The sequence below is a fragment of the Nothobranchius furzeri genome, chromosome 7 (assembly GCF_043380555.1).
Source record: "Nothobranchius furzeri strain GRZ-AD chromosome 7, NfurGRZ-RIMD1, whole genome shotgun sequence".
Lineage (NCBI taxonomy): Eukaryota > Metazoa > Chordata > Actinopteri > Cyprinodontiformes > Nothobranchiidae > Nothobranchius > Nothobranchius furzeri.
This window is the reverse complement of record NC_091747.1, coordinates 24,481,546-24,509,285: the sequence shown is the minus strand read 5'-3', so window position 1 is coordinate 24,509,285 and position 27,740 is coordinate 24,481,546. Positions and strand designations below refer to the sequence as shown.

Here is a 27,740-nt window from a genome sequence, read left to right as displayed (position 1 = left end):
CCGATCCATCTTACCGCTAACTCTACCTTTCACTCGTTCACAGGTGGAAAATGAGGTCAAAGGTTAACATCAATTTCCTGTTTTGGTTTAAGTTTTTACTATCTGTCAGGATGTGCTGGTGAGTGGAGCAGAGGTGAGGATCCAAATGCAGGGGAGGAAGCAGGCAGGCAGACAAACCGGAACACTTCAAGGGTTTTAATGCATGCATGCAGGACGTGGAAACAATGAGGCAACAAGAGACAAAGAACTGGAGGGGTTTAAATACAGGAGGGCTGGGTGCTTGGGTGATTGGGAAACAAAAGGCAGGTGGGAGCAATCAACAGGGACACAGGCTGAACCAAATGGGGAGACAGGACAGGGTGTGACACTATCTATATGATAATTTACTGATTATTTTTGTTTTGTATGTTAAATATGATCACATCCATGCATTAAATTAAAATTAAATTGTAAAAATATATATAATATTTACTTGGGGGTGCAATGACTAATCCAGGGGTAACTATAGTGCCCCCCTCCACTGTGAAGCTGTCCAGACTGGTGATTGTTGGTGACTTTAACATCCACGTTGATGATCCCTCCGATCTCTTTGCCATGAATTTCTCCAGCCTTATGGACTCCTTCAGCTTTACCCAGCATGTTTCTGGCCCCACACACACCAGGGGGCACACTCTAGACCTTGTTTTTACCCTGAGTCTAAATGCTGACAGTGTTTGTCCTGAGGACGTTTATATTTCAGATCACCATTGCATTTTCTTTAACTTGTCAGTTTCTGCGTCCCCACCTCCTGCTCGCCGTATGGTTAGTTCTCGTTTTCTTAATGAGAGCACAGCTAGCAATTTTTCTGCTGCTTTTGATCCACCCTGTTCTTCTGATAACGACCCAGATTCCTTAACTTCTCAGTATAACGAGCACTGCCTCTCCATTCTGAACAACATCTGTCCTGTCAGAACCAGATCAGTTCCTGCAGTGAACCCTACTCCCTGGTTTAATGACAGCCTTCGCAACCTGAAGCATCAATGCAGAAAAATTGAGCGTTTGTGGAAGAAAACCCATCTCCACGTCCATCTGCTGCACCTAAAGGATCTTCTGACATCCTTTAACTCTGCAGTCAGAGACGCCAGGGTTTCCTATTTCTCCAACCGGGTCCCCCAGAACAGAGGGAACCCCAAGGTGCTGTTTAACACCATCAGCAGCTTCGTCTCTCCTGCCTCTCCTACAGCCTCCATCCACTCTGTTACAGACTGTGAGAACTTTCTGTCTTTCTTTGTGGACAAAGTCAATAAGGTTAGATCTAGCATCTCTCCTTCAGCCTTATCGCCGCCTCCCCCGACTCCAACCAGGCCCATCATCCCAGATAGCTTTGCTCCTGTTTCTTTGCCTGAGTTAACCAAACTAGTTAACTCTATGAAGACCTCTGCATGCCCCCTCCACATCTTACCCTCATCTTTGTTTGAAAGTGCTTTTCAGTCCATCGGTCCCAGCGTGCTCTCTATAATTAATGCTTCTCTGGTCTCTGGTCAGGTCCCTGCTTACTTTAAGAACGCTGTAATCCACCCGCTTCTTAAAAAACCGAGTCTCGACCCCTCTCTCCATAGCAGCTGCAGACCCATCTCTAAACTTCCGTTCATCTCCAAGATCTTGGAAAAGGTTGTGGCACGACAAACACGCTTTCTTGACAATTTTTGTGAGTAAAAAAACGTGTAGAAATTAAAACAAACAACGTGTGTTATTAAGGAAATAGCGGGGAGCGGTGTTGATGCAGGATTGCGCATGCGCCGTGAGCGGTTCTGATACATTTTGGGTCGCAGCTGCTCGCAGCGCCGCTTCAACAGTGCGATACCCTCACGAGGGACGAGCAAAATATTAAATACGGCAGAAGTCCGTGCGAGCTCTTGATTGCTGATCGGTACATGGTCACGTGGTGTTAATCGCCTCTCGTAACCCCCTGTACACTACACGACGCACAGTGTACGCCCGGCTTAAGACTGAGATCCTCATCTGTGCCCCAGACAAGCTGGTTCCCAAAGTCAGAGACTCTCTTGGTCAGCTTGCTTCTCACACCAAACCTTCTGTCAGGAATCTTGGCGTGACCTTTGACCCAGCTCTCACCCTGGATTCTCATGTCAGTTCTCTTGTTCACTCTTCCTTCTTCCATCTCAGGAACATTGCTAAGCTGAGTCCCATTCTGTCCCGCTCTGAACTTGAGACAGTTCTCCACACCTTCATCTCCTCACGCTTAGACTACTGTAACTCTCTTTTCACGTGTCTGAGCAGAACCTCCCTGAACCGTCTACAGGTGGTTCAGAACGCCTGTGCTCGGCTTCTGACCAAGTCCTCCAAACACACGCACATCACCCCGCTTCTCCTCCAGCTTCACTGGCTGCCAGTCAACTTCAGGGTTCATTTCAAGATCCTGGTTCTGGTCTATAGGGCCTTACATGGACAAGCTCCATCTTACATTGGTGATCTTCTTAGTCCCTACACCCCCAGCAGGTCCCTGAGGTCCAGTGATCAAAGCCTACTGGTTGTGCAGCACCAGGCTAAAGGTCAAAGGTGACAGATCATTTGCTGCTGTGGCCCCCAGACCCTGGAACTCTCTCCCCCTGAGCCTGAGATCAGTGGACTCAGTGGTCTCCTTTAAAAAGCAGCTGAAGACTCACTTGTTCAAGCTGGCTTTTGTATGACCTTCTTCACCACTCTCTCTTTATTCTGCTCTCCCCACCTATTCCACCATCCTCAGGATCCACTGATTTCCCTCTTTCCTGTTCACTCTCTCTCTTTCTTAACATTTTTAATCACAATTGCCTATTTTTGCTCATTTTAATATATTTCTAAACATTTTCTAAATTCTTTTTTTATATTTTTACATCTTTTGTTTTTGTGAAGCGCCTCGTGATTTTTATCTTGAGAGGCGCTATAGAAATGATATTTTCTTCTTCTTCTTCTTGTTTAATCCAGGATGTGAGCTGTGTCTGATACGGTTAGCGTAGACTAGCATAAATACTAGATACTAGGGCAATCAGCTGTTCCAGCACGGACACCTCTACAGCCACAAACACATTTCTCTGTTAGGGATTGTTGTGGTGAACCGGAGGATCTGGAGTTTTACTTCAGAAATAAGAAAACATTTTTGACTTGTCACCTATTAAAATGCACAGAATAAAACCTTCTTTCCCTCAGATCATTGCTAACCTGCATGTGGCAAAATGAGTTGGTGATATAAATAAATTAAGGATAAAGATTGCAACAACGTCATCCTGGGTTAATCTGGCTCTGTACTGGGATGGGACCAGACAAGATCTGTCTGTCCCATCACATGCAGGATATAAAAATATTCTAGATGCAACCACTTTCTGCATGCCACATTCATTAATAAGTGTAAAACAGCATGTGAGCTGATCAAAGTGCTTGAACACAGAAGGAGGGGAATGTAAAAAAGACAAAAAGTTGTCAAGAAAAATGCAGTGACTGCATGCATATGAGACGCAACAGGGATGATTCTGCTCAGCTGCTAAGTTTGTGTTTGTTTCCAGAGAGCTGAAGAGTAAAATCCAGAAGGAGGACACCAAGATAGAGTTGCTGGGGACTCAGAGCAGCCTGACAGACTCCTACTGCATCCGCTGTCTTCAGCCCTTCAAGTTCCTAGTTAACGCCAAGCGTCAGTGTTTGGACTGCCGGTTTCATGTGTGCAGGTCCTGCAGCCACTACAGCAGGAAGGAGCATGGCTGGGTGTGTGACCCGTGCCACATGGCTAGGTAGGAAATGAGCAAATTAGGAAAACTAAACATCTCGGTCAGATAAGGAAATAAAATCCCAGCACAACAGCTGCAGACTGAGCAATCTCCGGACGTTTAGAGTAAAAGTCTTTATTTCTCCTGAGGGGCACCAGGGTGGAAGACGTGAAAGTGTTTGTGTTGGTCCTGATTTGGTCTCTGCAGTCTTCTGACTCTCACTTGTTTCTCTGCTGCTGAAACCTTGAATGAGTATAAAAACAGCAACATGCAAGCTCTTATTTCTCTCCTTTATTATAAAAAAACATCAGATCATCTGTGATGAACCAGTTCCTGTTCCTCTCACAGGGTCCTCAGGATCGGTACTTTGGAGTGGTACCATGAGAACGTGCGTGCTCGTTTCAAGCGCTTTGGCAGCGCCAAGGTGATGCGATCGCTGTTCAAGAGGCTGAGTGGAGAACACAGCTGCTCTCAGAGTGATCTTGGAGGTTAGTGGTCCACTGGCTGGGTTCTAGTGGGAGTTCTGACTGGAAATGGTGATGTCACAATCTGTGAGGGACCATGAAGTCCTCAGACTGCTCAGAGGTCAGGAGTCAAACACAAAGCTGAGACACAAATACAAAAATATGTTTTAATACTTTAAATAAATTAAACATTTCCAGAGATGGGAACTGTGGCATTAACAAGTCATCTCCACACCGTGTTTTTCTTCAGCCAGGTGATTTCAATCAGCACAGTGAACGAACCTGTTCAGTCGCTGAGCAGAGCAAAAACACGGCATGGACATGACTTGTTAATGGCACAATCCCCACTTCTGTGTTCCTCGTCAAGCCCAGAGGAGGGGTCAAAGGTTAAGTCTGTCAGAGTCTGAGAGCTCAGATAGAAGTTGGGGAAGTCTGCAGGAGCTCAGTGGGAGAAATCCTCCATTTATGACAAGCTTCAGTCAGATTCAGCAGCTGCACTGGAGCTGCATGCAAAACACACACACACCCACACACACACACACACACACACACACACACACACACACACCTCCCATTATCTCATCATGTCGGTCGTGTGTGAGCCGGGTCATCTTCCAGATTCAGTGAATGAAAACTTCAAATCAGATCAAGAAGGTGGTACTTCTTTGTTTCTGACATTTTAAGCTGTAATCAGCCATTTGATGCTTAGAACACCTGTGTACAGGTAAGGGGGCGGGGCTTTTAGACTCATCCTGCAGACTCTGGCCGTGTTTGAGATGAGCCAGTTCTGCGCAGATTAGATCACCGGTGATCGGCGAGCAGTGCATGCCGGTTAGATTCGTGTCCGACTTGCTCTGACGTCATGCATACGTAGGCAACGACAACCTTGTGAGATCAAGGCGGCCGCAGATTTTGGAGCAAGGCGCTGCAGTTGCTCTCCACTGGCTGCAAAACCTAGAGGATGACGGGAAACACCTGGCTCTCACCTGATCTAAGATCTGATTGGTTCACATTTTGATCCAAACATCTGGTGGTAGAACATGAAATGTTAGTTGGTCACATGTATTCAGTAAATCATGTTACGTTGATGATGACAACTATATAGGCCATAAAGAGAAATGTGTTATGTGTTATTTGTCACGTTTCCTATGAGCACACTAAAGGTACAGTTGATAACCTTTACCAGTGTTGGGAGTAACGCGGTACAAAAGTAATTAACTACTGTAATGCATTGCTTTTTGCTGTAATGTGGTAATGTAAGGCATTACAGGGAAAGAAAATGGTAATATTTACTCGGTACAATTGTCAGTAACGCGGTAATTACAATGCTTTTTTAAACCCAGAATCAAGATGTGGGTTTCTTAAAAATTCAGTTTGCGGGAAGCCTGAAAAAAGATCCAGTATCCACATATATGACATCATTTATGGACTCAGCTTTGCGGGCATTCTATGAGCAGAGAGGACGCAGCGGTAATGGCTCAAATACTCCATCTGCGTCCTGCGCGCGGCCGCTGTTATATTCACAAAACCGCTCCATCAAAACAAAGTCATTCGTTTGCGATCATTTATATCAGCCCATATTCTCTGGTACTTCGTGTACTTTTCAGCTGAGTTTATAATCTGTGCGCCGGTGATTTCGACTCATTGTTGCTGGAGCGCAGCGCATATTAAGCTTTTTTTTATTTATTGTTTTTGCGTTCGGTAGATCCCTTTGGCTGATTAGTTAGAAAGTAGGAAATCTAGGAAACAGTTTTTCTGGAAGACGGAGAAAACATGCAGCATGCAGGAAGGTTAGAGTGAGAAAGGGCCGGAAGTTATTCAAATAAAATCAAGAAAACAAAACAAAGTGCTTGAAAAGAAAAAAAAGTAGGTAGATTTATCCCCAATACACATTTTACCAGTGAAAAGCAATAATCTATAAGCATTTAATATTTATACATGTGAGAGAATCAGATCACCCCAGAAGTCAGTCCCACATCCAGGGCCGTATCAAGGCATTTGGCGACCAAGGCAAATATAGGCTTGGAGCCCCCACCACCTCACTCCCTGATCAGTTAATATAAGATGGCAGCATGCTGAGAGTACAGAATGTTGTTGCTTTTATTTAATAAACAATCATTTTAAAGCACTGTTATATCTGACTGTTTATAACAGCAATCCTAGCTCAGACACCACATCACCTTCCACATATATGTCATGAGCTCACTGAGCGTCACATGACCAGATTCATATTGAAGTTGTTTTGGTGAAAGTAACTTAAAGTAATGCAAAAGTAGTGTAATCCCTTAAATTTTAAAATTCAGTAATATTGTAATGTAATTAATTACTTTAAAATGAGGGTAACAAGTAATAAATAATGCATTACAGTTTTGAAGTAACTTGCCCAAAACTGACCTTTACTTATTATTACAGTCATGTCTCCATACGCATTATAATATATCCACAAGCACGTGAGGATGTGTTTCGGTTGCTAACGGGCACCAGAATTTAAATAAACTAACGCGATATCTTCATCCGTCATCACCCGCGAGCTACACATGTAGGGAAATCTGTCCGACTTAAACGCCGGCTTTCAGCCACTCCCCCTGCTGCGTCCGTCTGCTCTCGTCTGTTTTCCAGGCGAGACGCTGCTCATCTCGAACAAGGCCTCTGGCTGCAGAAACAACTTAGCAGGGACAATACTGCTCGCTTATTTATTTAGTCATCAGAAGTTCTGTCTTATCACAAAAATAAAAAAATCTATTTTTAGATGATTTTCTCGTTTCTAGTTTCTTTTTTTTTCTAATCAAGCTTCCAACTTTCTCTCAGATCACATTCATTCTTCCACAAACTGCCAGATCCGTCACAGGGATTTATTCTCCATCTTTCCTGTTTTTCCCACTCAGTCTCCTCACAGCTGTCCCACATCAGGTTTCCTGCCCTCCGCCGACCAGTGGGCTCACCGGAGCTGTTTGTGTTTACTCTGAGGAGCTTAGCAGAACTCTTCCTGCTTCTTGACCCGGCGAACGAAACAAGCAGCCTTAGGTTTAGTTTCAGCAGCTTTCTGCTCTGCAGCGGTGGGATCATGGTGCTGGAGATCAGACACCAGTCCTGAAGACACCGACAGCTCTCCTGGTACTGCTTACTCTGACTCAGCCTTGAGGATTTGGGGCAGAAATGCAGAGCTAATTGTCTGGTTGGCTGAGCCCAGCGGGCCTTGTGATCACTCAGTCGCATGTCTCCTGTTTCTGGGCCTGGAACTGAAGAATCCAGCCCGAGCCGGGCTCCGCAGAGCAGCATCAGGATCAGGGAGGAAGAAGCAGAACTTTTATCTGGTTGTGTGGAATGCAGCGTGCAGAATCTGCACATCTGCAGCGTTTAGCTCAGAAGCATGCAAGCAGCAAGGTTTGGTGCAGCACATCACATGTGGAGGCTCATGTGACCATCTGGATTAAATTCAACATGCGTGACTACACACACACACACACCTTCAGCGCCGGCTGCTGTGGTCCGTTGGGCCCTCAAACCTCAGACGGGGAAGACCCAACAGCACCAACAGAACCTCATTTCCCTCCACAAAAATTCCATTTAATTACAGAAAAAGTTTTCAGCCACTAAACTGTTTGACTTTAATTATGATTTGATGAGGAAACTTCACAATTACTGGATTTCCTGTTAAACTGATAATTTGTTGGAGACTTTTAGGAACTTCCTGTTCATTTGATGAGCTCCTCTGACTCTCCTGTCTATCAGAACCACCTGACTTTGACGCACGAAGCGTGCCAGACGTCCACAGTGAGTATCCTTCTGACCTCAGGAGGAGTTTAAGACCTCGTGTCTTTATCTTCATTTTATTTTCTACTTGCATTCCAACCTTTTCCAGGATTTCTTTATTTTTGGGAGATTTTCCTGACTGTCATCAGGAAGACATCTGTGTAACATATGAGCCTGAAAAACTGGATTTTTATGAGACTGATGTGTTCTCAGGATGAAACCTGAGGCCTAGTCCACACGTAGCCGTTTTTTTTAAACGAATATCCGCCCCTCCAAAAACTTGCATCCACACCACCTCGTTTTTAAAAGAAACTCTGTCCACACGTACCCTGATAAATACGTTGTTAAGGACATGCCAGACCTGTAGGTGGCAGTACTTCCCCCGTTCTTAACCTCGTCCTTCGTCTGTGGTCTTCCGCAAGGAGCAGTAATTCCGCTTGCAAAAACAAACAAGCAAAAAGCGCTTGGACAATTGATGCATCGGGTAGTGTAAACACAGGTCGCACACGTGATGTCAGCAGTTTTTTGTCGCGGAAAGTGACGTTGCGGACCTTAAAACTCCGGTTTTGTCCGTCCACACGCAGACGACCAAAACGGAGAAAACGCAGATCTTCACTTTGGCCGGAGTTTTTAAAAAGATCCGTTTTCGTGTGAAAAAACTCCGTTTTCGTGTGAATGACAGGCCAAAACGTAGAAAAATACCTACGTTTTGGCAGATCCCTGGCTACGTGTGGACAGGGCCTGAGAGGGGAGGGGGGTGTTCTGGTTTAATGAAGCTAAAACTTCTTCCACTGTTAAAAATTAAAATGGACAGTTTTAGAAATGATTCTACTAGAAACTTAAATTTTGGAAAAACGGATAGAGATTTCACCTCATCGGTGCTCGACATTTAGATCCAGACAGAGCCTGATCCTAGATCCAGGATGAAATGGTCTTCCTGACTGGTATCTGATCAGTTTAAGTCACTCAGAGTGGAGCTGCTCCTCCTCCTCATCAGAGTCAGCTGAGGTGGTTCAGGAATTGGATTGGGATTCCTCTGACCCTGGGCAGAGCCAGGACTCACTGGTGGTATTATTTACCCTAATCCATAATCACAATGATTTATGTGTCATTTACTGACTCAGTTTTGAACTTTGAGACATCTGATGGTTTTTTGTGGTCTTCTGGTGCTTAAATCACATTGAAGACAGTAAACCTGTTCTCCCAGTCTCTCCTGTCGCTTGTATTTGTGAAATTGTTTCACTAAACAAGGCAGCAAAATTCCTACACAGAAGTGCTTGTGCTTTCCTGGTGCAAACAAATACATTAAAATCAACGAGACAACATAAAACAGCAGATTTTCAAATTTAATTTAAACACACAAATAAAATTAGATGTAAGATACAAATAGACAAAGTTAAAGGTTGAGCACCACCTTTTTGATCTGATGCTGCAGAAGGAGCATCAGAAACATTCAAAAGCTGATGAGGAAGAAGAAAACATCGTTTCTATAGCGCCTCTCAAGATAAAAATCACGAGGCGCTTCACACAAACAAAAAATATAAAAAAGCATTTAGAAAATGTTTTAAAATGTATTTAAAATTAGCAAAAAGAGACAATTGTGATTTAAAAAATGTTAAGAAAGAGAGAGAGTGAATAGGAAAGAGGGAAATCAGTGGATCCTGAGGAAGGTGGAATAGGTGGGGAGAGCAGAATAAAGAGAGAGAGGTGAAGAAGGTCATACAAAAGCCAGCTTGAACAAGTGAGTCTTCAGGTGCTTTTTAAAGGAGACCACTGAGTCCACTGATCTCAGGCTCAGGGGGAGAGAGGTCCAGAGTCTGGGGGCCACAGCAGTAAATGATCTGTCACCTTTGACCTTTAGCCTGGTGCTGCACAACCAGTAGGCTTTGGTCACTGGACCTCAGGGACCTGCTGGGGGTGTAGGGACTAAGAAGATCACCAATGTAAGATGGTGCTTGTCCCTGTAAGGCCCTATAGACCAGAACCAGGATCTTGAAATGAACCCTGAAGTTGACTGGCAGCCAGTGAAGCTGGAGGAGAAGCGGGGTGATGTGGGTGTGTTTGGAGGACTTGGTCAGAAGCCGAGCACAGGCCTTCTGAACCACCTGTAGACGGTTCAGGGAGTTTCTGCTCAGACACGTGAAAAGAGAGTTACAGTAGTCTAAGCGTGAGGAGATGAAGGTGTGGAGAACTGTCTCAAGTTCAGAGCGGGACAAAATGGGACTCAGCTTAGCAACGTTCCTGAGATGGAAGAAGGAAGAGCGAACAAGAGAACTGACATGAGAATCCAGGGTGAGAGCTGGGTCAAAGGTCATGCCAAGATTCCAGACAGAGGGTTTGGTGTGGGAAGCAAGCTGACCAAGAGAGTCTCTGACTTTGGGAACCAGCTTGTCTGGGGCACAGATGAGGATCTCAGTCTTATCTTCATTCAGCTGAAGAAAGCTCCCAGCTGTCCAGGTTTTGATAAGAGTCTAAGCAGGTGTGTAACAGCTGCAGCTTAGACATCTCATGTGGCTTAAAGGAGATGTACAGTTGGATGTCATCTGCATAAAGATGGTAGGAGATTCCTTTGAAGGAGCTCAGGATGTGCTGAAGAGGAAGCAGATAGAGGAGGAAGAGCAGAGGCCCCAGCACAGAACCTTGTGGGACACCATGGGCAAGAGAGGTGGTGGAGAACCTAAACTTGGAGACAGCCACAGAAAAGGAGTGCTCAGAAAGATAAGAGGAGAACCACTCCAGAGCAGATCCTGATAGGCCTACCCAGTCTCTCAGCCTCTCCAGTAGCAGGTGATAGTCAACAGTGTCAAAGGCTGCAGTCAGGTCCAGCAGGACCAGAACAGAACAGTCCCCTGCATCACTGTGAGTCAGAAGGTCATTAGAGACCCTAAGAAGAGCTGTTTCAGTAGAATGAGCTCTACGAAAACCTGACTGGAAGCTATCATAGATGTTATGTTCATCAAGAGCAGCTGTGAGTTGTTTAGCCACAACCTTTTCCAAGATCTTGGAGATGAACGGAAGTTTAGAGATGGGTCTGAAGCTGCTATGGAGAGAGGGGTCGAGACTCGTTTTTTTAAGAAGCGGGTGGATTACAGCGTTCTTAAAGTAAGCAGGGACCTGACCAGAAACCAGAGAAGCATTAATTATAGAGAGCACGCTGGGACCGATGGACTGAAAAGCCCTTTTAAACAAAGATGAGGGTAAGATGTGGAGGGGGCATGCAGAGGTTTTCATAGAGTTAACTAGTTTGGTTAACTCAGGCAAAGAAACAGGAGCAAAGCTATCTAGGATGATTGGCCTGGTTGGAGTCGGGAGAGGCAGCGATAAGGCTGAAGGAGAGATGCTAGATCTAACCTTACTGACTTTGTCCACAAAGAAAGACAGAAAGTTCTCACAGTCTGTAACAGAGTGGATGGAGGCTGTAGGAGAGGCAGGAGAGACGATGCTGTTGATGGTGTTAAACAGCACCTTGGGGTTCCCTCTGCTCTGGGGGACCCGGTAGGAGAAATAGGAAACCCTGGCATCTCTGACTGCAGAGTTAAAGGATGTCAGAAGATCCTTTAGGTGCAGCAGATGGACGTGGAGATGGGTTTTCTTCCACAAACGCTCAATTTTTCTGCATTGATGCTTCAGGCTGCGAAGGCTGTCATTAAACCAGGGAGTAGGGTTCACTGCAGGAACTGATCTGGTTCTGACAGGACAGATGTTGTTCAGAATGGAGAGGCAGTGCTCGTTAAACTGAGAAGTTAAGGAATCTGGGTCGTTATCAGAAGAACAGGGTGGATCAAAAGCAGCAGAAAAATTGCTAGCTGTGCTCTCATTAAGAAAACGAGAACTAACCATACGGCGAGCAGGAGGTGGGGACGCAGAAACTGACACGTTAAAGAAAATGCAATGGTGATCAGAAATATAAACGTCCTCAGGACAAACACTGTCAGCATTTAGACTCAGGGTAAAAACAAGGTCTAGAGTGTGCCCCCTGGTGTGTGTGGGGCCAGAAACATGCTGGGTAAAGCTGAAGGAGTCCATAAGGCTGGAGAAATTCATGGCAAAGTGATCAGAGGGATCATCAACGTGGATGTTAAAGTCACCAACAATCACCAGTCAGGACAGCTTCACAGTGGAGGATAGAAAGTCACTAAACTCCTGAAGGAAAGAACTGTTTGGACCAGGTGGACGATAGACCACAGCACAGTAGAACGGGTCCTTACGCCCAACTTAAATCAGCTGCAGTTCAAAGGAAGCAAAGCGACCAGAGGTTGTAGAGCTACATGGAAGATGGTCTCTGAAAACAACAGCTAGGCCTCCACCACGACCAGAACCCTGGGGCTGGCTAAGAAAAGAGTAACCACTCGGGCGGAGTTCAATCAGACCAGAATAATCAGATGTTTGCTGACAAACTTCAGTCAGAAAAAGAAAATCCAGGTTTTAGAGAGAATTAGATAGAGCAGGAAGGACTTATTGTTAACAGAGCGGGTATTTAATAGAGCCATGCTGAATGAGGTGGAGGAATCAGAAACTACAGAAACAGCTGGAGTTAGTGGACGTAAATTAGCAGGGTTAGATCCACTGTTTATAAAAACCACTTATGGAGGGAACAGGAGGAGAAACCACTGAGGAATGAGGATAAACTGACCTTAAAAAACTTGGACGGAGAAACCGCGCTGCAATGCGGCCTGGCGGGAATGCGGAAGTGGCGCTAAGGTCACCGAACAAAGGACAAGAAGCTAGAAGATTGCGCCGATGTTTACTAGATAAACCACGCTTTAAGAGAAGTCTTATTCTCACCTGGATTCCTGCTCGATTACCTCTTTTCCTCCGACGTTTTCCCAGGACCGGACAAACATAGCTGGAGGTGCGTAGTTTGTGATCGTCGTTCGGCTCCGGGCCAGTGCGCAGCTCAGGTAAACAAACAGGGAGGTACGTCCTCGGTGCATCTTGGGCGATCGTGAACGAACGGAAGGACAAAAGAGTCTGGCGATCATAGGAGATGGTAGCAGGGAAACTACTGAAGAGGATCGCAGACAGGAGCAAGGTGGAAAAGAGGAGGTTAGTGGAGAAAAGTTTGAAAAAGTGGCCGGCGACTGCGGCTAAGCCAAGCGCAGGCACCATCTTGCCGACCGGAACAAGCCTTTCATGAACACATGAAAGTTGCCAGAGCTGGGGCACATTTGCAGGGGCGCCTCCAGAAAATTTTGATAGGGGTGGCCAGATGGGGCCAAAGAAAATTTTGGGGTGGCACACCAAATTCGTCCATGTGGTAACTCTGGGAGAGTTTAGCCTGTGGTGATGTATAACGTTGCTCCTTTATTCGTTTTTATTTTAAAAATTTAAAAAATAAACAGTACATATCCAAAACATTTAACTTAAATTTTACAAACCCAAACATATCAGAATTTTTTTTTAGTTATTTAAAATGTTATTTAAAATTTAATTTAAAAAGGTGTTTTTTCGGGTTAACCCATTTGTGCCCAAATTTTTTTCAGAGTCGTGATGCATCATTTTATCAGTTAAGTCCCTCTGAATCAAGTTTTTTTTTTTCAATTATGTACTTTATTTGGGAAGAAAATGGCATATTTATGACTGGCAACTATTGTTGCCAGTGGTCACACAGCTTGCCAGTAAGTGAAATGTCACCTAATAATAGGGATAGAGAAGTAATGATAATATCGTTATAACCAGGGTTGACCCTGGGGCATTATTTTCACCGAGCAAAAATTTTCCTAGCACCCCCCCACACACACACACCCGCCACCCACACACGCGCCCGCACCCCCACCCACCCACCCACACACAAACACACGCGCGCACACACACACCCGTAACCTCACCCATGCATACCTCGGAATGTACGTCAAGACTCGACCTCCATCAGCTTTGCTCTTATAAACGCAAGATCCATCAGAAACAAAACTTTACCGCCCCCCTCCCCCCCCCCCCCCCCCCCAGATACAATAAGAACTTCATACCTGATTTCTCTGCTCTCTTAGCTGAGATTTTCACTCGATATCAACGTGTTCTCATTCTTGGAAACTTTAATATTCACATCTGCTGTCTGGAAAAACCATTTGTCACAGATTTTATTAGTCTAATTGATGCTTTTGGTTTGACCCAGTCTGTAAATGCTCCAACTCATGTACACTCACATACGCTCAACCTTGTGCTCTCATCTGGTCTGTTGTTAAATGGTCCATCTCTTTTAGAAGTCTGCTGGTCTGACCATATGCTTATTTCTTTTGATATTATTTTACCTGATAGGTAATTTACTCTATGTTCTCTAAGTTAATTTAGCATTATTCACTATTATGTTGCGTATTTTAATTTATACTATTGTTCTTATAATACCTTAAACTTATATTACCTTAAAGGAAGTCAGAACACCCACACAGAGGGATTAGATTCTTAATTTAGTAAATTGTAACAAACCTTAAACAGACAACAAGCTCTGCAAAGTGTAAACTCTGCAGAGGGTGAGAGAATCAGACCATACAACAAGGAAGCCATTTTCCTCTCACAAAGGAGCCCGAGCTCATGGAGGGGGTTTTATTGAATCCAAAATGTGCACACCCACAAATTCCACAATCACAAGAGAAGTTTCTAGATTTGAGCTAATTTTCCTACCTGACCAGTTTGCTTTTAACTAATGGAAAACACTCTGGTCTTAGAATGCACAGGACAAAGGAAAACTTCAGATACTGGATCAAAATGCCTAAAGCAGAAAGGAGTTTCCTAAAACACCCAAACTTAAAAACAAGTAAGGTCAGGTTTTTCCCCAACACATTTAACAAAAGATTTCACAACAAAGATGAATAAATAAAAATACCTAACATTCCCTCCTGATATTCATTTTTGTTGTTATAACAAATCAGAGTAAGATGTCACTAACCCAATAATCAATGAGCATGAATTATGAATCAAGACGATGATGTTAGCTTAACAATAACCCAAACACCAAAATCTACTTTATCCTGTGTGCCTAGCTTTATTAAGATAACCATAACAGATGCAAGAAACTTGAACACGAGTTGATATGAATTATTAGATACCAGCAAACTCAGTCGATTCGTGGAATTGCAAGAGGGGGAAAGTTGATGTTAAAACAATGTTTTCCATAGAATGGTGTTGCCCTTTCGTCGATATGAGACAGACGAGTCATCACAGACCCAGACTCTCCTTCTTCAGCTCAAATGTCCTCGTAAGGACGCCCATCTTCACGCAACGTGAAGTGGGGGCAGGGAGCCAACCTGCGATGTGACAGGAGAGAGAGACATTCTGAGAGATGGTGAGGGGATGTCTTTTGGACAGGGAGCCATGAAACCAGACGGGAGATTTGGGGTACTGGATACGTCGTTGGAGGCAGGTCACAGCGTCGTGTGGACGGACCCAGGAGGGGTCTCAAACACCAGATGTTGATTCCGTTGTCCCTCCCAACTGCTGCTATTTCCTCTCGTTCCATCAGATGCTGAGGGGCAGTTTCAGAGCAAAGTGCGATCCCCCATCATCAGCAGCGAATGCTGAGGGGCAGTTTCAGCATGGTGGATTGGTCCTGCAAGCTGAAGGCAGATCGTTTACTTATCTGCCGTCCTGGCGAGCCTGCATGCATTCCATCTGATGATGATCAGTTGTAGTGGCCTCTCAGCAGTATGCAGCAGTGGGAGGGATGAGAAGAGTGACCTTGACGCCTCATTTGTGGTGGTATCACATGCAACAGGACCCCAAACTCCTTGGTTCCATGGCCTGCAGTGAGAAAGTGCAAAAGAGTCATTGTGGCTTTTTGACATCTTCAACAACAACCATTCAGCTTTTTGTCCAGTCCAGTTTGAATTTAATGGGGCTCAAAGTTCACCTGAAATTCACCAACATAGTCCATTCGGTATCATCTTTAAGCTGGAATCAACTCATGTAATCATCAGCAAAGTACATTCATCAATTCATGTTCCATACTGCATTAAACAACCCACACTATTAGTTTATGTAACCCAATAAGTGATTGATAAGACTCATTTAACAAGAAGTTTTTAGGTTTATGAAAAAGCCAAACACCTTTCTGTAAAAACAGTAAGTCAAACCATTATGGCCAGATATCTCACCTTGGCAAAGAGTCTGCTTATGACAAGAATCCAAGAAATAAAAACAAAATCTCACATCAGGATGTTATTACTTGTTTGCGGATCAGGCAACTTAAAGGCAAAATAAAACATTTAAACAACAGTCATAGTAAAAGAAAAGATGTAAATATATCAATCCAGGAGTTAGAAAATCAAATTGAATGAACTCAAACAACAGTATCTAATTATAAACATAAAATCATTAGATTTAAAAAGACTGTCTCAGCAAAAGAAAAGAACAGAGTTTTAACACTTAAGCCTAAGAAATACCACTGCATTTTGCTTCAGGGTGAGTCAAAGGCCAAAATAATAAAGAATAAACCTAACTACTCACTAACCCTTGAAGTACCATATATCTGCCTGACTTATCAAACAAGCAAAAGGTTAAACAGAAATGGCAACTCACCCTTACTATAGCAGTATTAAAACACAATTTATACCAAGCAAAACATCCTTACTCAGAAGTTTAGTGACTGGGTCGGAACTCAGAACATTTCTGTCTCTTTCGTCCTTTACTGATAAAGATCTGAGACAAACCTTTGTTGCTCAGAGCCAGAAAACACTTATCTGATTAACTGTTCAGCAAGCAGCTCAACCAGTCTTGAGCTGGACTGACTTCAGCAGCAGCAGACTTTGAAAAACAAATCAAATAAAGATTTAACAGAATATCGGGGAACCAGGGAGATTCAAACGATGACAACCATTATTTTGGAATGCCCAAACTGTAGTTTTGTATGCAAACAAGCACTACAACCTTTTAATACCTGGGTTTTAGGTTGTCACCCCCTGAAATCTGGTAAATTCGCACTCCCAGAAAGTAAAAAGTAAAGATAAACCCAATATACAATTAACTGCAAATAAAAGAACATAGGATGGAGTCAGAGTACTTTAAACCAAGCTTTTCATATGTCTCATAAAAGTAGCTCACTTCTCCAAAGAAAATGACAAATGTTACAATTACACCATATTTACTTAGTCTGACCAATGAAACAAAACAGATTGCTGAGCTAAGGTTTGCATTCCATGAAGGAACCTTACCAATTGAAAACAGAGACCATCCCGAAGCAAAACCACACTCTTAAATTAAATCCAGTAGCAGAAGGCATCTGTGGACATAGATTAGGCCTCCCAGCTACTCTGCCTTCACAGGAACTTGAATCTGGTAAAACCAGATCTGTGTTAGAATTTGCACAAAGGAAAAGAGTTTATCACTTTAAAATGGCAATAAGGCACCTTCTTTACAGTTATACATCATATGAAAAAACCAAGCAGAAACTATTCATGGGGCTTTGTACCACATTAATACCAAATCATACTTTATAATAAAGGCACCTTCTAATTCTGTAACTCATTCATCACAAAAGAGAAATATACAAAGGGGCATTAGGGAACTATTTAGGTCTAAATCCTACGTGATCTATTAGTGTCAACCACAAACCCTGGAAAATCTAGTTTCTAACAGGAAAATAATAAATTGCAGGGATCTGGTTTAAGTTAAACTTCTTACTCATCCGTCAACACCACAAAGTCAGTTTATCACTTCAAAGATTCTATCAGCAGTCACACACCCATGGAGATGACAGCAAACTTTTAGCCACACGAATCGTTCTCATGTCATCCTTTATAGGGAAAATAGAGATTTTTAAGCTGACATGAGGTCTCTGCCTGGAAGATTTAACAGGCAGCCTGATGATTGACAGGCTCATGGCTAGGTCAGCTCCTCTATGTTTGAAAACCCCTGCCTCTTTGGGCTCTTGTTATCTGGGCCATCTGACTAGGAGGGACAGTCACATGACATGTGACCGTGACCTCCAAAAGTCCAACAAACGAGTGGCTGTGAGTGGTCTAGTGAGGACCACTGTCTCTGATTGCTGTTACGTCCATCCCTCTGGGGATTAAACTTCCCTCTGTAGCTACCCTGCTGGTGATAAACAGTTTTCTTTTTTACACACACACACTCATACACACACACACACACAACTGAACACACCGTTTCAGAATTACCTCTAGATTCATACTTTCTCATACATGCACAGACAGACATTCTCATACATGCACAGACAGACATTCTCATACATGCACAGACAGACATTCTCATACATGCACAGACAGACATTCTCATACATGCACAGACTGACATTCTTATACATGCACAGACAGACATTCTCATACATGCACAGACAGACATTCTCATACATGCACAGACAGACAGACAGACAGACAGACAGAAAACATATAGACAGACAGACAGAAAACAGATAGACAGACAGACAGACAGACAAACAGATAGACAGACAGACAGACAGACAGACAAACAGATAGACAGACAGACAGACGGACAAACAGACAGAACCGACAGAAATACAGAACCGACAGAACAGATAGACAGACAGAACCGGTTCAAACTTCAAAATTGTAGCTACACAATCACACAGGTTTCACTCAAAAACTCAGATATGCACACACACTGATGCTCAGAACTGCAGTTGTCTTACACACACACATTCCTTGAAGTCCTGAGTCACCATACATGACACAGCTTTCACACACAGAAACACAATGAGTCGGCCGACGCACAAAATGACAAGGAGTAAATCTTAAAACGGTTTGGATTATTTTAGCCAATTACAACGATGATTAACTCTCTGCACCATGAAATATTTAACAATACCATCGTCAGTAAGTTTACATAGTGGTTTGCACATCCAACCTTATTACGACCCACCCATCTCTCAGTGCTGCACGCTAGTTGTCATCCTTCCTGTCGGCGTCTGAGACCTCCATTCCCTGCGGGGTGCTATGCGCGCAGACATAGACGGATTACAACCTCCCTGGCGATTTCCTCTTTTCACATTACTATCCGCTTTTACATGGCTTCACATCACATCACTTCTTATTGTAGTGCCGCAGGCATATCGCCAACATCTATCTAAGTCAGTGCACATCTCACGTACCTATTTGATATAGCAAACAAACACATTGGGTCGCGATCCCAACATGTCCTATTGTATAACTCAACGCACTTCAAAGTACACAGCGTTAAACAGAATCTGTCAAAACCTTTCTGTCGGCAGCTGCAAAAGGAAGTTGTCGTCCATGCCCACAGCGGTTGGCCGCTTTAACGCAGCGCTTGTTTAACTGAGGCCAACGGAGTCCAGGATAAAATTCCAGCAGCTCTCACTAGCTCTTACCTAGCCGGCGCCCGAAACGTCTTTCGAACGTGGATGGCAAAAAAAAAAATCACTACAAGCGTAAACCACACTGACAATTAGTTATAAAAATAAAGGGTGCAACTTAATTTAGGTACTTACTTGGTGTTCCTCGTTTTGGTAGAGCGAGAGCCATAGGCGGAAGTTCACCTGCGGAGTAGCCGGCCGGAGAGCAATTCAGCTGGCCGGACTTTAATGAGGAAGTGGCCATGCGGCTCCCCGAAGGCGATCTCCCACCAGAAGGCATCTGCTACCTTGCTCGAAAGACCATTAACTGTTAGAATTTTTATATGCGTCACCTGAAATAACACACCTTACATAATTAGAAATTGAGGAAAGAGGGCGAAGACCCAAACTCCCTCCGGAGCTTTCCATCGTCTCTCTCCCATATTACAGCTCCTCCATTACCTTAAAGGACGACACACAGAGAGAGAGAGAGCGTAGATTGATTATTCGTAATTTACATGACCCTGAATCGATATGCGAGAGCTGGGCGCAGAAAGCCCGTCCATGGAGCCAAATGGAGCCTTACCCCCACTCAGCTCACAGACAAAGCCCTCAGCTCACCAGCTCTGCATTGCCCGCATCCTCCACCACATGATAGGTAATTTACTCTATGTTCTCTAAGTTAATTTAGCATTATTCACTATTATGTTGCGTATTTTAATTTATACTATTGTTCTTATAATACCTTAAACTTATATTACCTTAAAGGAAGTCAGAACACCCACACAGAGGGATTAGATTCTTAATTTAGTAAATTGTAACAAACCTTAAACAGACAACAAGCTCTGCAAAGTGTAAACTCTGCAGAGGGTGAGAGAATCAGACCATACAACAAGGAAGCCATTTTCCTTTCACAAAGGAGCCCGAGCTCATGGAGGGGGTTTTATTGAATCCAAAATGTTCACACCCACAAATTCCACAATCACAAGAGAAGTTTCTAGATTTGAGCTAATTTTCCTACCTGACCAGTTTGCTTTTTAACTAATGGAAAACACTCTGGTCTTAGAATGCACAGGACAAAGGAAAACTTCAGATACTGGATCAAAATGCCTAAAGCAGAAAGGAGTTTCCTAAAACACCCAAACGTAAAAACAAGTAAGGTCAGGTTTTTCCCCAACACATTTAACAAAAGATTTCACAACAAAGATGAATAAATAAAAATACCTAACATTACCTGTTAAAAATCATTCACTCTGTCCGTCACGTTCGTTACGATGCATCATTAACTCTGAAACAGCAGGATCTTTTGTCAGTGCTTTTTCTGTGTCTGATCTGCATAGTCAGCTTAGTCTGGATGATCAGATCGCTTTTTTTAATGATAAATGTCTTACAGTTTTAAATTCTGTTGCTCCTCCTACATTATTATGTGCTCTCATTTACCGCCCACCACCTTACAATAAGGATTTTCAAAATGAATTTGCAGCTTTTCTGGCTGAAGCCTCCTGTAGATATGGAAAAATACTCTTACTTGGTGATTTTAATATTCATATCTGTTGTCTTGACAAACCTTTGATAAGGGATTTCCTAGATCTCATTGACTCTTTTAGCTTCTCCCAACATGTTAATGGCCCCACACATGGTCATACACACACACTTGACCTGGTTTTCTGTCATGAGCTGGAAATTTGTGATCTTGGCATTTTACCTGCAACTTTTTCTGATCACTCACCAGTTTTGTTTAACTTGAAATTGGACTATGCCCCTCGTATTGAATATTTCCGTCCCAGCTTCTCTCGTGTAATCACACCCAATACTGCTGCAGATTTTGCCGCTGTTCTTACTCTGAACGCAGCTCCATATGATTCTACTATTGCGTCTTCTGTAGTTGAGGGATCACTTCATGTGCTTGATTCATCCTGCCTGGCTGCTATGGATATTGTCGCTCCATTAAAATCAAGTCGAAAGAAATCCAAGTCAGACCCATGGCTGAACGAACAAACTCGTTCCATGAGACGAAATTGCAGGAGACTGGAACGTAAATGGATAAAAGACAGGCTTACTGTATCCTTTGAGGCCATGAGAGAGGCTTGGTCTCAGTATCAAAAAGTAGTCAGAGGAGCGAGAAATCGATTTTTTGCCAGCATTGTCACGGCTAATTCAAACAATCAAGGTGTGTTATATAAAACCATAAATGCAGTGCTTTCCCCAGTTCAAAATCTATTTTCCTCTGTGTCCGCTGACTTGTGTAGCCAAATCCTGCAGTTTTTCTTAAATAAGATTACTGTAATCAGAGCTCAGATTCACCAAACCAACCATGTTCCAGATTCATTTATCCCCTCTCACGGGCAACTTCAAAGCTTTCAGCCCATCTCTTTGGCCTGTCTAGAAAAAACTGTTGCAGCCATGAAACCCTCTGGCTCCCCAGATGATGTTATCCCACCTCGACTCCTGAAAGAGGTGTTTCCTTTAATTAGCAATAGCGTGCTACGCATTATAAATTGTAGCTTGACATTGGCTGAAGTTCCTCGTGCCTTTAAACACGCTGTTCTACAACCAATCCTGAAAAAACCCGGCCTCGATCCCACCGATTACTCTAATCTACGACCAATTTCCAAATTACCGTTTTTATCTAAGGTCCTTGAGAAAGTAGTCTATGCACAGTTGGTGAACCATCTAAATGAATATCAGGTAATGGACACCTGTCAGTCTGGTTTTAGACAACAGCACAGCACTGAAACTGCTCACGTTCGGGTGTTTAATGACATTTTTCTGACTTTAGATTCAGGTTTCCATGTAGTTCTGGTACTTTTGGATCTATCTGCAGCATTCGACACGATCGATCATGACATTTTGATCACAAGACTTCACACTTGGGCTGGCATTTCAGGCACTGCCCTGGATTGGTTTAGGTCATACTTTTATAACAGGTTTGCTAGGGTCATGTTGGACGGCTGTTCATCAGAGTCACAGCCTCTACGTTGGGGTGTCCCACAAGGTTCAATCCTCGGCCCGTTACTGTTCAACCTCTATATACTGCCCTTAGGAGCCATTTTCAGAAAGCACGCTGTCTCATACCATCTTTACGCTGACGACTGTCAAATCTACTTTTCTTTTAAGCCAACTCAGTCAACGCAAGTTCTGTCTGATTGTATCCTTGAGGTCAAGCAATGGCTAGCTGACAACTTCCTCCATCTCAATGACTCCAAAACTGACTTAATCGTTTTCAGTCCTTACAGTATCACGGCAACTCAACAACCTGACCTCAACTATCTCTCACCTAATGTATCCTCTGTAATCTCCAACCTTGGAGTAAAAATGGACCAGGCTCTGAAGATGGATGCCCAGGTCAATAACACAGTTAAATCATGTTTTTACCAACTAAGACGCATCTCGAAACTAAAGCACATCCTGAGTGTCCGTCTTCTGAAATCCGTGGTCCACACTTTCATCACCTCAAGGCTGGATTACTCCAACTCCTGCTTATATGGCATCAGTAAAGCAGCTCTCTCTAGACTTCAGCTGGTCCAGAACTCAGCAGCTAGATTGCTGACTGGAGCTGACAGAAGACAACACATTTCTCCAATTCTGAAATCTCTCCACTGGTTGCCCGTGCAGTTCAGGATAAACTTCAAAATTATGCTTCTCACTTACAAATCCTTGAACCATCAAGCTCCTCCATATCTGTGTGAACTTGTCCATTACTACAACCCGCCGCGAGCTCTCAGGTCTGAAGATATGCTCCTCCTAGCTGTTCCCAATGCATGTTTAAAAAGCCGTGGAGAGAGGGCTTTCTTTGTCTGTGCACCGAAGCTGTGGAACGCATTACCACTGCTAGTGAGGCAAGCACCAACAGCTAGCATTTTTAAATCACGCCTGAAAACTCACTACTTCAACCTAGCTTATACAACATAATTATGAACCTCACTGACATCTGCACTGTTTATAAACTGACTCCACAATTATCGACTTCCGTATTATTGAGGTTCTTTGTAAAATGTTTTTTTTCCTATTTTTACTTCACCCTGTGTCTTAATGATTTTTAGCTGTTATTTTTGGGAATTTTGTTGTATTTCCTTTTTATCTTTTATCTGTGTTCGACATGTTTATATAACGCCTGTTTAATTAACCAACATTTTTAGTGTACAGCGCCTTGTTTGGTTGTAATGCCTTGTGAATGCGCTTTATAAATAAAATTGGATTGGATTGGATTGGATTGAAACCTGCTCGCTCCAAACATAAATCTGACCCTTGGCTCAACTCTCATACTCGAAGTTTGAGAAAACTCTGTAGACAGGCTGAGCACAAATGGAAAAAAGACCACCTCCAGATTACATATCAGATCTTGCAGGACCTTTGGTCCAAATATCAACAAGCAGTTATGCATGCCAGAAGCCATTATTTTTCTAAAATTATTTCTGCAAACCTGTCCAATCAAAAAGTTCTTTATAAAACTATTAATTCAGTTCTCGTTCCTCGTGAGTCCAACTGTTCAGTTATTGCACCAAATCTCCCGGATCAGTTTCTTGATTTCTTTTCTGATATGGTTTCCTCTATCAGGGCTAGTTTATCACTCCCTCTGTACACCCTGCCTACCTTAACCTTTAATACAGCACCCTTCCTCAGCTTTCAACCGATTTCCCTACCATGTCTGCAATCTTTGCTTCTGTCAATGAAACCATCTGGTTCACAAGACGACATCCTTCCTCCGCGCCTCCTGAAAGAGGTGTTCTCAACAATAGGTCATTATATCCAACACTTTATCAATACTAGTCTTAGTTTCGGTGTTGTACCCCCTGTCTTCAAACATGCTGTGGTTCAGCCGCTTCTAAAAACAACCGGCTCTGACGCCTCAGTTCTTTCAAATTATCGCCCTATTTCCAAGCTTCCATTTCTGGCAAAAATTCTGGAGAAGGTGGTCTATGATAGCTTTCTACTCATCTAGCCGATCATAACATAATGGATATCTTTCAGTCGGGTTTTCGACCCCTGCACAGCACTGAGTCCACTCTCCTCCGTGTTTTTAATGGCATTTTTATGGCTACGGATTCTGGCGCCTATGCTGTGTTATTACTTCTCTATCTGTCCACCGCCTTTGACACCATCGACCACCACATCCTTTTATTACGTTTAGAGGAGGTTGCTTCAGTACGTGGTCCAGCCCTAACTTGGTTTAGGTCCTATTTGTCTAACAGGTCCCAACGGGTGGTGCTAAACAACATCTCATCTGGCTCTGCTCCTCTCTCGTGTGGGGTCCCGCAGGGGTCTATTCTGGGCCCTTTGTTGTTTTGCCTTTACCTCCTTCCACTCAGCTTAATCCTAAAAAAGCACTCTGTTCAATATCATTTGTATGCTGGTGACTGCCAGATTTACATGTCGGTGAAACCCCAGCAATCAATCCAGCCTCTCCTAGACTGCCTACGAGACGTGAAATGTTGGCTGGCCTCAAATTTCCTGCATCTCAACGATTCCAAGACTGAACTTACTGTATCCTGTTTAATCCGGTCTGATTTAGCCTTTTCCAAACCCCAGATCTTTCATCTGTTTCTCAAAATCTAAAAACTGGTGTGACAAACCTGGGTGTAAAGATGGATTCATCTCTTAGGATGGACGCCCAGGTCAATGCCACCGTAAAATCCTGTTTTTTCCAACTCCACTGTCTGTCCAAATTAAGAGCAGTTTTATGTGGGAAAAATTTGGAATCAGTTGTTCATTGCTTTTATCACATCTAGGCTCAACTATTCGAACGCAATATTGCTGGGTGTCAATAGGTCAACCCTTGCCAGACTTCAACTCGTCCAAAACGCAGCGGCTAGATTCCTCACACGTACTGACAGGCGCCAGCACATAACTACAGTTCTAAAATCCCTTCACTGGCTGCCCATTACTTTCAGGGTCCAATATAAAATATTGCTTTTTGTCTTCAAATCCCTCCATGGTCTTGCCCCCGTGTACCTATCTGACCTTCTTGTGATTTATACTCCCGGTAGCACACTCAGGTCCTCTAGCCTGTTGCTCCTCGAGGTACCGAAAGCGTGTTATAAATAATGCGGACAAAGAGCTTTCTCTGTTGCCGGTCCTAAAATGTGGAACGAACTTCCAGCCGCAGTTTGACTGGCATCCTCCTTGGCAGTTTTTAAGTCTAGACTAAAGACACACTATTTTACCCTTGCTTCTAACAGTTGGCTGTTATTTTGGTTTTTACTACTCTTATTTTATCATCCATTGTAAGGTTTTTGTCGGAACTTTTTTATTGGCTTGTTTCTTATCTGTTTACTGTATTTTATTGCTCTGTTTTATGTTTTTATCTCTGTTATTGTGCGACTGTTCAGCACTTTGGTCGGCCGTATGGCTGTGTTTGTAAAGTGCTATATAAATAAAGGTGGTATGGTATGGTATGGTCATGCATTACACAAAAAGGACACTGCTCTGTTATTTTTGCGCACCTCACTGCAGCAATACCTCCCTCAATGGCTGTTCAATGTGATTGCATAGGTGGCCTGGGCCAAGGGCCAGGTCTGGTCATAACAACGAAGTAGCCTAATAGTATTGTCATAGAAATAAGAAAGGACTCAGGTTCCCCTGTATGAAATTCAAAGCAAGACACAATTTGAACTGTTTCCTTTATTCACTTTTTTCAAACTCAAAATCACAACAAACATGTTTTTTTAGAACATCTAACACATTTTTATGTATATGACATAGTTCCCACACAATCCATCATTTGGTATGGATGTACTACTCAGTTTGGTACTTTTTGAAGCACTCACATTTTTCGCACGCAAATGGTGTACGTCCGCCACAGTTCTGCACCACTTGTACCTGCTACCAGTGTTGTTGGGCCAGTGATTCAAGCTGTGGCTATGGCCACCCCTGGCCACCCCTTGGGGGCGCCCTTGCACATTTGAGGTCATGAGGAAGCTGATTCCATATGAGCAGCATAGTAGCTAAAAGCAGCTTCACCCTGTTTGGTTCTGACCCGGTTCTGCCAGCTGATTGATTCCTAAGGATCTCAGAGCCCTGCTGGGCGTAGATACCTGAAGGAGATCCCACATGTATTCTGGCTCCATGATACTGAGTGATTTATAAACTAGTGGTAGTACTTTGAAATGGATTCTGTAGTTTACTGGAAACCAGTGTAGAGATATAAGAACAGGAGTGATGTGCTCGGTTCTCTTGGTTCTTGTTAAGACTACAAAGACCAGTCAGAGACCATTGTAGTCCAGCCTGCTGGAGATGAACACATGAATGAGTTTCTCTCGGTCTTGTCTGGACATGAGACCCCTGAGTCGTGCTGTTTGATGAAGAAGATAAAACACTGATCTAGTTATAGCCTAATGAAACCAGTGAAGCTCAGGTCTGAATCAGTTATGACACCAAGATTTCTAACTTGGGTCTTTGTCTTTGTTCCTCTGGAGCCAAGCTGAGCAGCAACCTCCATCCTATCGTTCTGATTTCCAAAGACAATAACTTCAGACTTGTCTTTGTTTAACTGGAGGAAGTTTGGTTGCATCCAGTCCTTAACTTGGTCCCAACACAGACAGAGTGATTCTAGAGGACCACAGTCACTAGGTAGGTCTGGGTGTCATCTGCATAACAATGATGGGTTTTGTTGTTATTGTTTATGACCTGACCCTGGGGGGATCGATCGGCAGATGGGATCGACTTGCTAATTCCACCCCCCCCCCCCGATAAACATGCTGAAGCTGCGAAATGAGAGCCTTCCATTCGGGCTCTGGCGTTTATTCCACTCCAACATGGGAACGGCGGTTTGGGAGAGGAACAGACTGGCTCTGGTTAGACCGGTACCATCATCTGGCTTCTATTTTCTCTGAAGAACCAGTCACATCCAGGATGGTTCAGTTGGGAAAAGCTGAGAAAAATGAAAATGTTGGTGGAAGTTGGAGCGTAATTACAGGTTGTGGTTTCTGTTTTTTATCTATAAATCCAGTCTGGGGTTGTGTTTTATCGTCCCACATAAAACACACTTTTGGTTTGTGAGTATTACATCACTGCATCACTTAATTATTCTCCTAGTTTTGATGTTTTATCTGCGTTGTGTCTGCAGATGGATACGAGGAGCACGGCTTGGAAGCGTCAGACTCACAACAGTTTAAAGACGTAAGATTTTATTTATCAACCTTTCTTTTTCCCTGTTTGGGAATTTAGAAAAACAAGAAATACTTCTTTATTATTTCAGAGATTGAATAAAAATGAAATGGGAAATGAAACCAGGGTGATTTTTTTAGTCTGGATTTGTTTAAATATAAAAAATTATGTAAAATGATTAAAGCACGAAAAACACAGCAGCATTAAAGAGACCGTGTCCTAACATTTGTGAGGTTTTTTGTTCTTCCTCAGGGCTTTCTCGTCTCTCTGGAGTTTTTACTGTGGAATACTTTCTGAAGGACTAATGAAGTTTTCTGTAATTCCTCTGAAAAGCTGGCTTCTCACTCGGCTCTTTGCAACTAGTTGGAGACAAAGAAAATATGTAGATATGCTGGAATCAGTAAATCTGGTTGCAAATGATAC

General features: G+C 43.3%; 1 protein-coding gene across 16 annotated transcripts in view; it reads left to right on the top strand.

The window, feature by feature from the left end:
* mlphb (melanophilin b) overlaps positions 1-27,740 on the top strand; it is a 46,852-nt gene that overhangs the window by 7,106 nt on the left and 12,006 nt on the right. For 12 of the 16 annotated variants that reach the window (XM_054734542.2, XM_054734534.2, XM_054734541.2 and 9 more), the window contains exons 3-6: positions 3,537-3,758; positions 4,083-4,222; positions 7,931-7,972; positions 27,277-27,329. In XM_054734542.2, the coding sequence (XP_054590517.2) occupies positions 3,537-3,758; positions 4,083-4,222; positions 7,931-7,972; positions 27,277-27,329 (457 nt within the window). The remainder of the gene's footprint in view (positions 1-3,536; positions 3,759-4,082; positions 4,223-7,930; positions 7,973-27,276; positions 27,330-27,740) is intronic. The other 4 variants (XM_054734544.2, XM_054734531.2, XM_054734536.2 and 1 more) reach the window with 2 other exon arrangements.